This window comes from Anopheles coluzzii, chromosome X, assembly GCF_943734685.1.
Source record: "Anopheles coluzzii chromosome X, AcolN3, whole genome shotgun sequence".
Lineage (NCBI taxonomy): Eukaryota > Metazoa > Arthropoda > Insecta > Diptera > Culicidae > Anopheles > Anopheles coluzzii.
In genome coordinates, this window is record NC_064669.1 from 15,799,746 (window position 1) to 15,816,198 (window position 16,453).

The following is a 16,453-nucleotide window of genomic DNA, read 5'->3' on the forward strand; positions in this document are numbered from 1 at the left end:
AGGATAGAGAAGAAAGCCACGAAAAAAAAGATCACAGTCGATTTTAAAGGGCTTGTTCTAAAAGTCCTTTAAACTGTTGCAGGGAACCCAAATAACCAAATCGGCCTTAACCCACTGTAAAGCCACTTCAAACCCACGTGGGTTTGTGGTGGTCGATTCAGTCGTTAACCCACCAAATTTTAGAACAATCGGAGCTGCCAGTCCGATCCGATGTATTTATCTTGCCCACCCTTAACCCACCTTTTCCAAAAATGCTTTGAGGAAAAGTTTGGTCAAGGGTTGGCTAAGGTCAATATGCTTAACAGGATTTTAACTCTTCGATTGATTACATTCATTCACTTACATCACTGCACTTAAACTTCCGCAATATTATTAGTCTATAAACTATGCACTGACCAGCGAAATGGAAGAGTTCGATCGCAAGTAAACAAACACACATATACACATATTACACATGAATGTTTTACAACAAACCAACTTAAACACACACGTTTAATTGCTTCCTTTGCACAATTAAATAACATTTTATTACAGGTGAAACATGTTGAGCAAATAAATTGCCCGTGCATAAAAAACTAAGTTCAACAACTAAGGAGTGGCTGCTTCTGTGGCCGTGTGGCTTAACCCACCAAACTGATAGTTTTTTAGCTTTGTTTAATGGAACTGGATTTTTAGTACAGGAAATTGGTGGCGTTTTCGGTATCTTGGTTATTTGGGAAGTTTAAGGCGTCAGTTTAAGCGAAACAACTCGAGACTCCAATTGTCGAGCTCAAAAATGGCAATTGGGGTTCGATTGAGTGTGCTTATGCCGATCGGTACTTTGAAGTTAAGAATCGAACTCGACTAAAAAAAATATCCAACAATCAAAAATATCCATCAATGTGGTTGAGGTAAGTTTTCTTTTTGTTCATTGTATTTACTCATTGTGCATCAGAAGTGATAAAAAGCATATGTGTGCTGTGTTGAGTTCTGGATTGCTGCAATAGAAGAATGAAGAAACTGTTCAGTATTTGACATTGGCCTAATATAAGCCACCAGCATTTAACCAAGTGAGATTTGAGTAATGGTCGTTGGTGTTGATACCCACGTATCTGACCACACGACCATTCATAAAGATTTTTGCTCGAAGTATTTGAAGGCTATATAGGCCATGGTTAGATGAAGCTAGGCAAAACACATTGCAAGAAAAGAACAAAAATATATAGCATATATTCAGCAAAACAATGAAGCTATGTAGCCTTCGTTTTTTTCTATGGATATTAGATTTAGAAGTCTTTTTAGGCCGTCCACAAGGACAAAGGATGCGTGGTAGGCCCAAATAGAGGTGGCAAGATGGTGTGGAGGAGTCCGCCATTAAGGCCGGGATAACGGACTGGAAGACGAAGGCGCGAGACCGTGAGCGGTTTCGGACACTCCTGAGGCAGGCCAAGACCGCAAAGCGGTTATAGCGCCGGATAAGTAAGTAAGTAAGTATTAGATTTTCCAGTCATTTTTATTTCTGTGACTGTTTTAATAAATCTGTGGCGCTTGGGTTCTTTATAAACATATATGGGTTAAAGATGGACTAGTTCAATGGATATGATTTGAACCGATAGCACCAACTGTTCTAAAATTTGGTGGGTTAACCAACTGACCTTTGTTCTAAATTGTAACTATCATGAGCTTTATGAGGATTTATGCGTAATAAACCGTGTTCGGGCGGAATTATTTTGTGAAATTTCAGTGGTTTTTTGGTATAAAATGACTATATCCTTAGATTGGCAACGTTATTTCCTAAAAGACAGAGAAGCAAGCAACGAAAAAGCCCCATTATTGCCGATTTTAGGCCACATCATAGTCTGGCTTCTTCTAAACGTCCCTTGCATTGCTTCTAGACGACCAACTTTTGTATCGCGACAAATTTTCCGCGGGCTATTTGTGCTAATAAAACTTCTCGGTTTTAGAACAAAATCAAGGGCAACCGTGATTGTTAAGGGTTTGTGAAATTTTCATACGGACGTCACACGAGTAGTAAACTTTGGCATGAATTGGGTTTGCCATCCACCCTCTAATCTTTTGACAGGAAGTTTATGCTCTTCCATACAAATTAAGCGTAAACCTTTTGAGTTTACGCCTCGTGTGACGTCCGTATCACAGCTCACATTTCGTCCAGTAGCAGTGTTGAACTGGTGCATTTTAAGAGAAATAGCTCGAAACCCTGATTTTCGAGTTCAAAAATATCGATTGGGCACAGTCGGTTTTAGAACAGTTGGTGTTGTTCTAAAATGCTCTTCAAGGAAAGCTGGAGAATTATTATCGAGCTGCTATCCACCGTAATAATTCGATCCGGGTGGAAGTTTTGGCTCGACAGCATCGCAACGCGAGCATCCAATTATGCGCGACGGGCCGTCTGTTCACATCGAAACGTCAAGCGTGATATCGATCGGCAAACGAAAACAAAACAAAGCCCTAAACACGTAGCTGGCCCGAAAGAGCTGCCAGCTGCTGGTTTTAGAGAAAACCCCCTCTGGCACACACATACACAGTCTCTCTCGCTCGAGGAGGGAAAATAAAGTGTTTTCCAGCATGTCGCACCGAAACCTGACCGAGCTGTTTCACATGCTGCGGAACAATGCCGTACACAGTCGAAACGTTGGCTATGATAACGTGAGTAGAGCGCGATCGTCTGTTATTAAGCTGCATATGGGTTAAGCATCATTGTTCTCCCTTTCCCTTCGGCACCAGCATTCGGACAACGAGACTCTGCTCGAACCAGCGGGAAAGTCGAGCGAGCAGCCGCGCTGGATCGGAAAGTACGACGAAGCCAACTACCTGCTGTTCAAGTGAGTGTTTGGCCTCGACTCCTCAAGGTGTGAAGCATGCGAATCGTGGACGGTTATCTGTTTGTTTTCTTGTTTGTCCAGGATCCAGGAGCGTCTCAATGAGGTGAAACGGCTGCAAACTGCCGAGGTGCGTTCGGTGCTGAGCGACGAAACATCCACCAGCAGCAGCACGGTAAGCAAGGTGAACTCACCCATATCCGGCTCGCTACCAACGGTTCCCTGTTTTCCGCCCGCAGACCGAAAGCTTAATGATGGAGATCAAGCAGCTGATCTGCCGCTGCCACGACAACATCAACTCGCTGCGCCGGCAGGACCACGGGCTGGAGGAGATGCTGCTGAAAAACGTTCAGAAGCACTGTCTGATCATCCTGCAGGGCCTGACGGAGCAGTACCGGCTGCTGCAGGCGCACAAAACGTCCCGCGCGCTGAAAGGCGCCGAGGCGGGACCGAGCGGTAGCGCTGGCACTGGTGGTACCGTACTGCGCTCCAGCAACACCACCAGCCTCAATCCGGTCGACACGTTCGACAACTTTCTGCAGCTGGAGTCGGCCGCAGAAGGCCGGACGGGAGGGCCGACGGTAGCAGCCGGCGGCTCCAGCTACGACTACGAGGAGGACCAGCTGGATGATTTCTTCCAGCTGCCCGCGACCGGCCTCACGATCAACCAGAAGCAAATCATGCTGATCCAGGCGGACAACACCAAGCTGCTGAAGAGTCGGGAGGACGAGGTGCTGCGCATGACCAACTCGATCACCGACCTGAACGTCATCTTCAAGGACATCTCGAAGCTGATCCAAGAGCAGGGCACGATACTGGACCGGATCGACTACAACATCGAGTCGGCCCAGGTGCGGGTCAGCGACGGGCTGCGCCAGCTGCAGAAGTCCGAATCGTACCAGCGCAAGAACCGCAAAATGCACTGCATCATGCTGCTGGCGTTCGCGATAATGTTCATGATCATACTGATCATCTTCACCAAGCTGTAGACTGGCAGGACAGGCGGGCATTCCGAGACAGGGCTGGAACGTTATTTATTGTGTCTATGTTAGGGGGGGTGGGAGCTTTAAAGGTTTTTTTTTCCTGTGGGAGTTTTTAGTTTATTTTCGACTGCTTTATTTTAGCCAGATTTTTATTCATTCTGTTACTGTGCGTGTAGAAAGCACAGCATGCTTCATTACGATGGAAGGGTTTAAGTTGGGATTAAAACAATATTCACAGCGATCACACCCAATACGAAGAGAGTTGCAGCCGTTTAAAAGCTACTTAACGCAAACGGCAGTTCGAATCTAGTCGAGAAAGTCCCGGTCTGGATCCAAGTTTTTTTTTTGTAAAATGGGGAATATTTATATTCCTGTATATGGGAGAAAAAGAAGTAATTAGGTCCACACCAAAGTAATGCTGTTTTTTCATCCATTTTCCCTAACCCTTTTGCTGTTCTCTCGGATGAGAGGGGCAAGAAATATTTAGCAAATTCAACTTTTATCTATCGTTTAATACAACAATAACCTATCGCTTTTAACACGAATAGGCAACATTAATTTGCTAAATTAAAGGGTAAAATAAAAGTAGCATCAAAAAAGGCCGGTCTATCATATGAAGATTCCGTAAACCGCTAGGTTTTGATACATTTGAGGGAGAGACAGCCTGGCTTCCATATAAAATTATAATAATTTATAATAAAAAATGGTTTAAAAAGTATATGTAATCAGAAAAGTCTCCCTGATATGTCTTATTGTCCTCCCGAAATAGAAAAGGTATAAGGTTCCGGAATACACCTTGAACAGGCATACAGCAGAGTCATGGAGAGGATTCGGTTGGCTATCTCTACTAACAGAATGTTTTTCATGCGAATTATTTTCATGCGAATGCAACGGTAGGGATTGTGAATGTTCCTGATTTTGTGTCCAGTTTCTTGTTAACGAGCGATGTTCAATTCGATGTAAAGAAATCATTATACAAATCACTATACAAATTCTACTAAATTTCCTACGCTGAATTCCTACTTTCTTTCCTATGCTAATTCTTACACTGCTCATTTACTACCGGGTATGGTTTCTCGACTGGGACTGGAACTTTATCGAATACATACACGATTCAGGTCAAATTATCGTTCCGAATCCGAATCCAGCACAGTTCCAGCTACAGTTCTTGAAAATAAATGGAATCGGGAGCTATTTATGGGTCAGTGTGAGTTCATGATTAGTTCCAGGATCGGTATGGGTTCAATGGTAGGTTCCAGGACCGGTATGAGTTCATAATATGATCCAGGATCGATATGGGTTCAGTATCCGTTCCAGTACCGGTATGGGTTCATGATAGGTTCCACGACCAGTATGGGTTCATAATAGGCTCCAGGACCGGTATGGGTTCATGATAGATTCAAAGACTAGTATGGGTTCAGTAACAGTTCCAGGACCAGTATGGGTTCAGTATCCGTTCCAGTACCGGAATGGGTTCATGATAGGTTCCACGACCAGACCGGGTTCATGATCGATTCCAGGACCGGTATGGGTCCATGATAGGTTCCAGGACCAACATGGGTTCATAATAGGCTCCAGAACCAGTAAGTGTTTATGATAGGTTCCAGAACCGGTATGAGTTCATGGTAGGATCCAGGACCAGCACAGGTTCATGATAAGATCCAGGACCAGTATGGGTTCATGATAGATTCCAGAACCAGTATGGGTTCAGTAACAGTTTCAGGACCAGTAGTATCCGTTCCAGTTTCGGTATGGGTTCATGATAGATTCCACGACCAGACCGGGTTCATGATCGATTCCAGGACCGGTATGGGTTTATGATAGACTTCAAGACCAGTATGGGTTCAGTAACAGTTCCAGGACCAGTATGGGTTCAGTATCCGTTCCAGTATCGGTATGGGTTCATGATATATTCCACGGTCGGTATGGGTTCATGATAAGTTCCAGGACTGTTATGGGTTCATGATAGGTTCTAGAGCCGGTATGGGTTCATTATCAGTTCCAGTATCGTTATTGGTTTAATGATTGGTTCCAGAGCAGGTATGGGTTCTAGGACCGATATGATCAGTATGCATAGTTTCAGCGCCGGTTCTGAAGGCATTAGGTCATATGCAGTTCTTGAACCAAAAAAGTTTATGTATTGGTATCAGGACCAGTATGGGTTCGATTTAGGTCTCAGAAGGGATGGTCATAAATAACTCATTTTAATTGGGTTTCGAGATCACTGTTTTTCGGCGTACTCTTTTCAGTGAAGGGGATCTATGAAATTTATTTCTTAGCCCTGTGATCTGGCCAAATTAACTAGTGTTGCTAAATTATGTTTTGTAGATATGTGTCTTTGCTGCCTTTCTCTCTTATTAGATATTTTTTGGTAAATTGTTTGTAATTAATTGTAATTCTTTACTCTTCGCAAAGCACTCCAAAGATGACCGCAGACTCGTTGCATGGATTCCGTATGTTTTTTTCAAGGAACTGGATTGTATCACGAATGGACGGTCTGTCCATAACTCTTTGCCTAAGCATGTTATGCAAGCACACCATTAGTAAACTTCCCGTATGGGTTGCGTCTCTCTTTTCATTTTGCCTAGCTGCTCCTTCGAATCGAACAAATGCGATGGTGGACCACTTGCACGCGTCAGATGATCCTGCATCCTGCTCGCCCTCCTTTCCCTTCACACCCTTTGGCGCTAGCGAAAAGAAGCAAGAAAACAGACACCTTTCCTAGGATTATTGAATCGTACGTTCGTTCACAGACTTTATTTAAACAACACTATGCGCGCCGGTGCGCACAGAAAGCACGTGTCCGCGGCACCAGCAGCGACAGCAATTGGCAGGACACTTCCCCAGCCCGTTTAGTGCTCGTAGCCGTCCGGCAGCGCGTTGGTGTGCGGGTTGTGGAACAGGCTCTTGTTGCCCTCGCCCCACGGGAAGCGCTTGTTGCGGATGCGCAGGTGCTCGTACTTGACGAACTCCGGTCGCGGGTGGCCGTGCTCCTCCTGGTGCTTCAGGTAAGCGTTCAGCATGCACAGTCCGACCGCCGGCACGGCGACGAAGAACGACAGCTTCTTCCACACCTTGTAGCCACCGGCTGGTGCGGGATGGGTCAGTCAGTGTTGGGGGATGGGGGGGGGGGGGGGGGGGTGGAGAAATTGGAACGAAAAAATAGACAATGAATGAGTGTTTCGGGCAGTTGGAACCATCGGCAGGACGACGGTGTGTTGTCCGCTAGCTGCGCAGCTGATATTATGTAAGCCAGCCAGAGGGGCTGGTGCAGGAAAAAAGAAAAACACATACACATGCACAGGCGTACATCGATCCGATAACCTACCTTCATGGCCAGCTACAGCGGACGGTCCACCGACCTCGGCATTGCGGACGATTGATTGCGAGATCGAACGGCGCAGGATGTGCGAGACCAGCGACATGATTGCAGCGTTTTCGTTTACTTCCGTACGGCGTAAGAAGTCACACAATTTTACCCTTCTCGGTACGCACCAAAACCTTTTGCTGCTTTCGGGAAGGCTGAAGTCGATTTGACAGATGGTGTTTTTTTCCTCCTTTCTTTCCTCTCCAACCAAACGTCAGCCGAACGCAAATTTGCCGTCAGGTGGCGCTACCAGCGCACGGTGTAGCTTGCGTGCACAGATGTCGTAGAACGACGGCGGGATTAGCGGCCTCTTTTTGGGTTGAGTTTGGGCTTTGCCGTTCTTTGTGTTTGCTTTGAAAATTTTCCTTTTTGTTCTGCACTTTCACTACAAAACAAGATGCATTTATCGTTCCATTTTTTGTTCACTTGTTTTTGGCTATCATGTACGGTAGCCTCGGCTATCTACCGGAATGTGTGAACTAGTGATGGGAGCTCCGGATTGGATGCGTGGATCCACTCCGACTCCGACATGCTTAATTCAGATCCAACTCCAAAATAAGTGTGGCTTCGAATCCGGCTACTCCAAACGAATACAGATCCAATCGGTTCCGATTGAATCCGAATTACTCCGATCGAATCTAAATGGCTCCTATTGAATCCATTTTGCTACCGTGCTTAATTCGTAGAGCAAACCCATATAACCAAGATACCGAAAACGCCACCAATTTCTTGTACTAAAAATCCAGTTCCATTAAACAAAGCTAAAAAACTATCAGTTTGGTGGGTTAAGCCACACGGCCACAGAAGCAGCCACTTCAATGTTGTTGAAGTTAGTTTTTTATGCACGGGCAATTTATTTGCTCAACATGTTTCACCTGTAATAAAATGTTATTTAATTGTGCAAAGGAAGCAATTAAACGTGTGTGTTTAAGTTGGTTTGTTGTAAAACATTCATGTGTAATATGTGTATATGTGTGTTTGTTTACTTGCGATCGAACTCTTCCATTTCGCTGGTCAGTGCATAGTTTATAGACTAATAATATTGCGGAAGTTTAAGGGCAGTGATGTAAGTGAATGAATGTAATCAATCGAAGAGTTAAAATCCTGTTCAGCATATTGACCTTAGCCAACCCTTGACCAAACTTTTCCTCAAAGCATTTTTGGAAAAGGTGGGTTAAGGGTGGGCAAGATAAATACATCGGATCGGAACTGGCAGCTCCGATTGTTCTAAAATTTGGTGGGTTAACGACTGCATCGACCACCACAAACCAACGTGGGTTTGAAGTGGTTTTACAGTGGGTTAAGGACGATTTGGTTATTTGGGTAGTTGCATATAATGTAGCAGCTAATTGTAATGAATAATTTACTAAGGATGATTCAAATTACCCGAGAACGTAAAATAGGCTAAACATGATTCCAGTCCAATCATACCTTCTCCCCCCCCCCGCCTCCCTACTCCTGAGTTGATCCGGAATCGAATCCGAAAGCAGCTGGATTCGGATCAAACCAAATCCGGCTGCAGGCCCATATTGCCCATCACTAGTGTGAACGTGTATGAACAAAGTGAAAATAATTAATTTGCTATTTTTGTTCCGTTTGTTTCCAAATAAGAAATAATATTCAACTATTATCAGTACTAATATGTTTTTATTATTCCACCAGGCAAATTGACTATGAACGAGCCAAATAATAAAACTCACAAGGACCACATGTACTGGTTGATCACAATGCCATCCCATTATCGTTAGTAAAGAACTCAAACAGCATTCCTAATTTGTTTCGACCGTCCCGAAAATGTTTGCCAATGTTAGTTTATTTTTAATTTCGAAATGAATTATTTTTATTTCAGTTTCTGGTAAGAAGTTCTAGTTCAAATCATATGGAAAGGGGTAGTAGTTCTGCTCCGGCAGAAAGCGCAATCAGACTGTAAATCCCGCGTCATTTCCTTGTTTTGTTGTTTGGTTTTTATTATTTATCAAATAACATGTATCGTACAATTCAGATTCTTATTTTTGTGGGGGATGGATAAAATGCGCAGATTTTCCTGTCAGCTAAATGTGTTTCTGCTCGTTTGGATAAATCGTATGTCTGGGTGAATGTGTGCATGCATGTTTGCTAGCTTTTTTTTTTGAAAAATGGTTTTTGTCTTGATTAAACCTGAATAATCCCTTAGCATCGATTAAAGCCATCGAGCTGTTTCGGTTATAAATAATGCTTCTACCTTTGATTATCCGTACACGCACACACATACATACACGTAATTAATAAATTGATACATGGAAAGACCTCCCTTGATGAGTCCTGGCGCGCAGTCACAATTCGCTTGACATGAGACGAACCATTGTTATTTGCCGCTAATTGGTGCAAACACACTTCGTTAAAAAAATAAAAAAGAACACCATTCATCCCCGCTCCATCTAGGGTGCGCTATGGATTTTCATATCAAGCACTGCCGCGGCCGATTTCATCGGGAATGAAAATGAACAATACCGAATAAGCACTGCTGCTAAGGTCCGGGGGGCGGGGTACGTGTAAACTAAAATATAACTTAAAATTATGTCCACCCGCAACACGCGTCAGAGATAGTCTAGGTTCATGGGTGGCTGGCTTGGGCTGCTCTAGAACGAATAAATGTCGTTGCGCCAGATCGAAAGCATAAAATTACGTCTGTACTCTATGACCCTCCGTCGGGCTGGCTGGGAGGGGGTGTGTGTGTTGTGCCGCTTGGGTTGGATGTGTTTAGAAGCCTCCGGTCTGCTGCTGGTACACCTCAATCGTGTCACCTTCCTCCATGTCGAGCGTCGTCGGCGTATCGTTTTCGTTGATCGGCTGTCCATCGAAACGGAAACGGACCACCTGCATCGACAGACCCTGTGGTTGGGAGCAAGGCAATGAAAACAGCCGGTAAGTAAATGTTCTTCTGATATACGCACAGAATAAAAGAAAGGGAATAATAGCATAAGGTAAAATGGGTCCAAGTCATGAATTAATTTGTCATTGAGCTTAACTTTTCGGTACTTTTCACTGGACAATGGACTACGGTTCCGGTGAAGAGTCTTCTTCTTCTTCTTCTTTGGCTCAACAACCATTGTCGGTCAAAGGCCTGCCTGTAACCTCTTGTGGGTTTGGCTTTCAGTGACTAATTGATTTCCCCCCATAGCAGAATAGTCAGTCCTACGTATGGCGGCACGGTCGATTTGGGGCTTGAACCCACGACGGGCATGTTGTAAAGTCGTACGAGTTGACGACTGTACTACGAGACCGGTGAAGAGAGTAATCAAGGCAAATGCCTTCACATTTGGTATGGTGTTTAACATCCTTCGTCAAGCTTATTGAACTGTTTTATGAAATATGTTTTTTGTTACATTTTCATAACACGAAAAGCATGCTTAGAATGCTTCGTAGATACGAAATCGTGATAATCGAGTGTTGATTTGACAATAAAAGGACAGCGAAACAACACACACCTGAAAGCAGCTGTGTAATCCAGATAAAACAATAATTACTTACCGCTCGGTCGCAGTAGGCGTTCATCAGCTTACGCAGCGGTGTGTGCCGCTTGATCTTGAACTGCACGACGGCATTGTCTTGGCCCAGAACTTTCAGGTTGATATGCTCCGATTCGGATCCCTGTGGTCAGCCAATTCGTTTCTAAAATGATGATTATGAGGAAGATAAAAAGGCAATAGAGAGAGAGGAGGGAGAAACAGATAGAAGAGGTATTAGTAATGTGAATTCTCGTCGCTAATTGAGCAAACAAAACTATTTACAAAGCTTCTAAACAAAACAAGGCAAATTAGTCGAAGTCGAGTAATGACGAAACTGCTCTCTTGTTTTTTTTTTTTTTTTGCTAGCCGCCAGACAAATTACTGCACTTTTAAAACGGATATAAAAAATAACATTAAATACGCTTCTCCTAAGAAGAGCGAAAGGGACAGGGATAGCATATTGCGAGGGGGAGAGCGAACCGCTTGTGGAAGAATTATAATGGCGTCCTCGAGGGGAGATGAAAAAAGAAGAAAATTTCCCGTATCCTAGCATCCGGGCTGCATCGACAAATTGGCAATTAATCGAAGATGCTAAACAAATTACCAACAAAAACAGTACGACAACAAACTAGTTTAACCGAATGGAAACTTACCCATGCATGCGTCCCACGCCCGGCATTTCGTGATGTCGGTTGTTGAGGGGGAGGTTGATGGTGTTGGTGTATGTGCGTGTGTGTGTGTGTGTATGTCCAAGCATCGGTGGATCGCCATCGAACAAGTCGCGCGAGATGCGAAGGTGCCGGGAAAGTTCCATATACCAGGACGAATTGGAAGAGAACAAAAAAAAACACGCACCCACACACATATATATGCATCGCAAGACGCAATTTCGATTAGTCATTGTGGGCAACAGCCTCGCGCTCGGTAATGTGAGCCTCGCAACGTACCTTCTTTTCGTCAGCCATTTTTACTTACGCACCGGGACGGATAGGGGGACACACTTCAAACAAGCGCACAGGAAGTTCACTGTCAACAGAAAAACACGAACACGGGCAAGCTTAAGTTCACTGCAGAAAGGCGCGTCCAGTGCGGCTTGCTACAACGATTGGAATAAATTTGTGGAAGAGGGAACAACGTTTGACAGCCGCTCGGCGCTGCCAGATCGGTTGCGATCCGTTCCGAAAAGATTAGAGATGGGCAGCATTGATGCAGATTCATGAGTCGGCTGAATCTTCAAAGTGAATCATTGAACTTGAATCTCCAATTCCTATACTCGTTCTTCGAGACTCATCAATCTTTAAACTAATCAAAGAGAATCATCAATTTAAAATCATTAATTTTAAAAAAATCATGAACTTCGAACGATTCGTTCATCTAAAACGATTTGAATCTATTTACATTCATGAATCTCTATCTCAAGATTATTCCACTTTTTATCTTATCATTGCCCTTCACTACGTTACGCGCAAGTCGAATATCACGAGTTTTAGAAAAAAAAGTTAATAAATGGTAACTTTTAATTAAATTGTATGCTTTTATGCACTAAACTACATATGTCATATAACACATATGAAAATTTAGATTACTTCTGTCTTTTTAGCGATTTCAACCAGTCAACGATATTTTAATTTATTTTGCATTTGACAATTGTTGGAGAAAATTGTACTGATTTGACAATCGAAATATCAAAACTAAAAATTCGCATAACTCAAGGAAAGACTGTACAGGGGGTCCCATAGATACACGGTTAATGGGGACCGAAAACGGCCGTAAAATACCGCGTATCTCGAATTTCTGCGTAAGTCGAATCTCGTGATTTCCAGCCAAAATATCACTAATTTTCATGGAATTTTGCAAGTTGGTGGAGGTTTTAACCACCAAATTAATTATTTAATATGTGTCTACTGAATTGAACAGAACATTTTGAAATGGTATTTTACATTCGATCAATACGGAAATTATTTGGTATTTCACGATGGGATCACAATGGGACTTATAACGAGGCGTAAACTCAAAAAGTTTACGCTTGATTTGTATGGGAGAGCGTAAACTTTCTGTCAAAAGATTTCATGGTTGTATGGCTGAAATCCAGTTTACGCCAAAGTTTACGCATCGTGTGACGTCCGTATAAGGCAGCGATAATCGCTCCTGCTGGCGTGCGGTTTCTGAAAATGAATGGAATTTGACACCCGCTGCGGGTTTGCATAGTGTTACAGTTTGCACTAGTGTTGGGTAAATCTTATTCAGATTCATGAACGCTCAATGAAATGATTCATTGAATCTGAATCTCGGTTGCATAGATTCATGAATCGCAAACAATCATAAATCTGAAAGATTCATGAATCTCAAAGATTCATGACTCTCTATAGTTATGTGTAGATGTTGTCAGATGGGATCGTACCCATTCAATATTTTGAAAATCATACATTTCTAAAGATTCATGTATCCCTGGAGATACACTATATACTATACTATACTGTTTTATGGTTTCGCATCGCTAGAACTAGAACGGCGATACGATTGTTTAAATACTAAACTCCAATGTAAACCACCAGCACTGAAGCAAGTGAGATTTGAGTAATGATCGTTGGTGTTGATACCCACGTATCTGACCACACGACCATTCATATAGATTTTTCCTCGGAAAGTTAGAAGACTGTATAGGTCATGATAAGATGAAACTTGTCGAAACACATTGCAAGAAAAGGATAGCAATATTATGATGAGTTGTAATACGCCATCTATTGATCAAACCAATGAAGCGATGGAGCTTTTGTTTTTTTTTTTTTATGGATATTCAATTTTCCAGACGTTTAAGCTTAATCTGTGGCGCTTGGGTAGTTTGCACTCGCATGCGTCAGAATAAAAAATTTTAGCCTAAAAGCTAGAATTAGATTCGAGTACCTACACGGGTTTGTTTACATTTATCCCAAGGTGCATTAAAGAAATCAGGTGATCGAATCTGGAATCAAAGTGTATGTAGTCCAGGTGGTCTCATAGCATTTTTTATAACCAAATTTGAATATCACTTTTTGACAGCATGGGTGAAAATTTTTGCTCCAACGAGCTTACTGTAGGCTTGACGAATACTCAAAACACTCTTACAATCTTCATTCAGAAGCAGAAGCGATAAAAATCAGCCTTCTAAATTCATACACCTTGGGATAAGCCCACCTGTATATTATACTCACTTAGATAGCTGCTCGAAAACTGCCATACAATGCAAACAGCTGACAGGCTGAAATTTCAGCCTACGAGCTTCTAACGGAAAGGACCCCAATTGTAGAAATTAAAAATTCGAATTTGTTTATACCTCACACATACACCTTGACATCCTCACACATACACCTTTTCTTTATGTACATCTTGTTTGTGCGATCACACATAGGTTTAAGCAAAGTGGGTTTATTATACAGGTGGGCTTATCCCGAACAAATTGACAGCCGTACTGTAGAAAAATGAAAACGAAATGACAGGAGGGGATTCGATCATTTGTTGATGTGTGCGTGTGAATTCCAATGGCTATTTTGGATGATGTGTCGTAGTGTGGGTGAAAAACTACGTATCACAATCTAATCCCCTCCTGTCATTCGTTCGTCCAATATGGCCTTCCCGCCAAACCTATAAGCCCACCTAGTCCCTATACCCACTTTGGGTTTAAATATCTCAGGCAATACTGTCAAATAGAGATGTCATTCTTGATTGAGCGCTAAAACTGAAAACACGCAATTCTTCAGCCTTCAGCTAATTCTTCCGAAATTAAGAGAGATTACACAATTTTGATTTTTCCGTACGCACGGGCGCAGGACCGATTAAGTAGCGGTAATCGCTACTGCGAGCGTGCGGACGTGCGTGCGGAAAAATTAAAATTGTTTGATTCTGAAGCATGCGGTTGCAAACCCAAATAGCCAGCTCGTACTTTATAGCTGATTTAGGGCTGTTTAACGAAAAATCGTTCCGATGTCGTACTTTGTGGCTGATTAAGATATAGACGGTACTTTGCGGAACTATGGAGCTTTTTAACAGGCACATGGTACTCTTTGGAACTTTGCGGCTGATTAGCACTATGCGTAGGGTTCATGATGGAACTTGAAGGCTTGTTAAGAAAGGGTACTGAACTTGGTGGAACTTTATAGCTTTTTAATGCATGACATCGGTTCAAGGTGGCTCTTGTCAAAGTGTCAAAGACGGACGCCGGCAATAATCTCATTGCTGCTGCACAAGTTAGATTCGTTACTTGAAGAATGAATATTGAGTGAAGCGATTGTGAATTATCAGTAAATTGTGTAAAAATTTGTGTAATTCATCAATACAAAAGATTTAAAAATATACATATGTGTTTAAACCAAACAAATTTTGTTGTTTATTTCATCGATGACGCTTGCTTGAAAATAAAACACAAAGAAAAATAATCCCTGGCATCGTGGCATAAGGAAGCTGCTTAGGCGCTGTTTGAAAGACCCACATAGAACTTTGATGCTGTTTATCTACTGCAAAAGGCGAATTAGAGCAGCGATCTTTAGCGTGCCAAAATGAGCTGCTTAAGCAATTCTGGCTATTTGGGAACTGTCACCCGCTGCGGGTGTCAAATTCCATACATTTTCAGAACCCGCACGCACACCCGCATGAGCGATTACCGCTGCCTTACCGCTACCTAAGGCCCGTGTCTGTGCTCCATCAAATGCGATTTTATCGGAAGGCCTGTCAAAATTTTATATGGGATTTGACAGATAACGTCGGACGTGCGATTTCGTCGTAATACGGACGTCACACGAAGCGTAAACTTTGGCGTAAACTGAATTTCAGCCATACTACCCTGAAATCTTTTGACAGGAAGTTTACGCTCTCCCATACAAATCAAGCGTAAACTTTTTGAGTTTACGCCTCGTGTGACGTCCGTATAAGACGGAATCAAAAAAATTTGATTTCGTCGGACGCCGCATCCGATTTTATCTGTCAAACTAAATGTGTGGTGTTTTGTAGGAACAATCTCAACTTAACTTTTCATAATCGTTATATTATTTGAATCATCCATTTAATCGCAATATTATACGAAAAAGCGTTTGACAGCACATGCGATAAAATCGCATGCGATGGAGCACAGACACGGGCCTAAAGATGCATGTGAATGAATCTTAACGAAAGATTCATCAAGCACAACACTACAAGGATTCCGTTCCACGGCGGAACAAGGCAGCAACGTAAATCTAATACCCAAGTAACAAAATTTTCGCTTGTTTTCCTAAGCTTGTTTAGGTCATGTTTTGCCCAAAAGAGAGTACGATAAACTAAAATAGTGCATTAGCAAGAAACTGTTCTGATTGATATACAATCCATGATTATCCTAATCTCTCACAACATAAAAACTAACGTCGCATATCCTGGAGTATGAAATCGGACAGCAGGTGCTGTCTGGCTTGAGACGAGACGAAGGTTGGAAATACACGAACCGCTGTCGTCGTGGTTCGCACCTTGTTTATAATAACTGTAGAACAGTTCGATTATCCTGAGGCCGAAAATACACGACGCAAGGTTTCCTCGATACCGCGATTAAACTCGTATAACTCGGTTGTCAATCCAGTATAGCAATGAAACGTCATTCGATCTTGCTACCGAGGAATCTTATAAATGCTCGTGGTGGATATCTCTGCGGAATTGCGAACGAGATTGCAGATGAGGCAGATATGCCAACTGAACTGTTCTACCGTTGGACCGAAAATACACACGTTTTTAATAATAATGGTTTAAGGGTTTGATGAGTTTTCCAGGGCTTTCTGCTGTCACAAGGGATCCAAG

At 42.8% G+C, this 16,453-nt stretch overlaps 3 protein-coding genes across 3 annotated transcripts; 1 reads left to right on the plus strand and 2 right to left on the minus strand.

Moving 5' to 3' along the window:
- Positions 1 to 2,390: 2,390 nt before the first annotated feature.
- On the plus strand, positions 2,391 to 4,520 carry LOC120952711 (syntaxin-16). Its single transcript, XM_040372185.2, has 4 exons — positions 2,391 to 2,646; positions 2,725 to 2,822; positions 2,904 to 2,994; positions 3,059 to 4,520. The coding sequence occupies exons 1-4, from the start codon at positions 2,566 to 2,568 to the stop codon at positions 3,806 to 3,808; spliced, it is 1,020 nt and encodes a 339-aa protein (XP_040228119.1). The 5' UTR covers positions 2,391 to 2,565; the 3' UTR covers positions 3,809 to 4,520.
- A 2,009-nt stretch (positions 4,521 to 6,529) lies between these two features.
- On the minus strand, positions 6,530 to 7,352 carry LOC120952723 (cytochrome c oxidase subunit 6A, mitochondrial). The gene is made up of 2 exons (XM_040372195.2): positions 7,131 to 7,352; positions 6,530 to 6,890 (listed from the first exon to the last, which is right to left on the minus strand). Exons 1-2 carry the CDS (start codon positions 7,225 to 7,227, stop codon positions 6,655 to 6,657), a joined length of 333 nt encoding a protein of 110 aa, XP_040228129.1. The 5' UTR covers positions 7,228 to 7,352; the 3' UTR covers positions 6,530 to 6,654.
- A 1,758-nt stretch (positions 7,353 to 9,110) lies between these two features.
- On the minus strand, positions 9,111 to 11,785 carry LOC120953426 (small ubiquitin-related modifier 2-like). The gene is made up of 3 exons (XM_040373335.2): positions 11,605 to 11,785; positions 10,680 to 10,799; positions 9,111 to 10,040 (listed from the first exon to the last, which is right to left on the minus strand). Exons 1-3 carry the CDS (start codon positions 11,620 to 11,622, stop codon positions 9,909 to 9,911), a joined length of 270 nt encoding a protein of 89 aa, XP_040229269.1. The 5' UTR covers positions 11,623 to 11,785; the 3' UTR covers positions 9,111 to 9,908.
- Positions 11,786 to 16,453: the final 4,668 nt, after the last annotated feature.

Coding starts and splice junctions, on each gene's coding strand:
- LOC120952723 (XM_040372195.2), bottom strand. CDS start 7,227: ATGTCGCTGGTCTCGCACATCCTGCGCCGTTCGATCTCGCAATCAATC. Junction 6,891..7,130: donor CGCTGTAGCTGGCCATGAAG/GTAGGTTATCGG, acceptor ATCCCGCACCAG/CCGGTGGCTACAAGGTGTGG.
- LOC120952711 (XM_040372185.2), top strand. CDS start 2,566: ATGTCGCACCGAAACCTGACCGAGCTGTTTCACATGCTGCGGAACAAT. Junction 2,647..2,724: donor GAAACGTTGGCTATGATAAC/GTGAGTAGAGCG, acceptor CTTCGGCACCAG/CATTCGGACAACGAGACTCT. Junction 2,823..2,903: donor GCCAACTACCTGCTGTTCAA/GTGAGTGTTTGG, acceptor TTGTTTGTCCAG/GATCCAGGAGCGTCTCAATG.
- LOC120953426 (XM_040373335.2), bottom strand. Junction 10,041..10,679: donor ACGCCTACTGCGACCGAGCG/GTAAGTAATTAT, acceptor TCCCAACCACAG/GGTCTGTCGATGCAGGTGGT.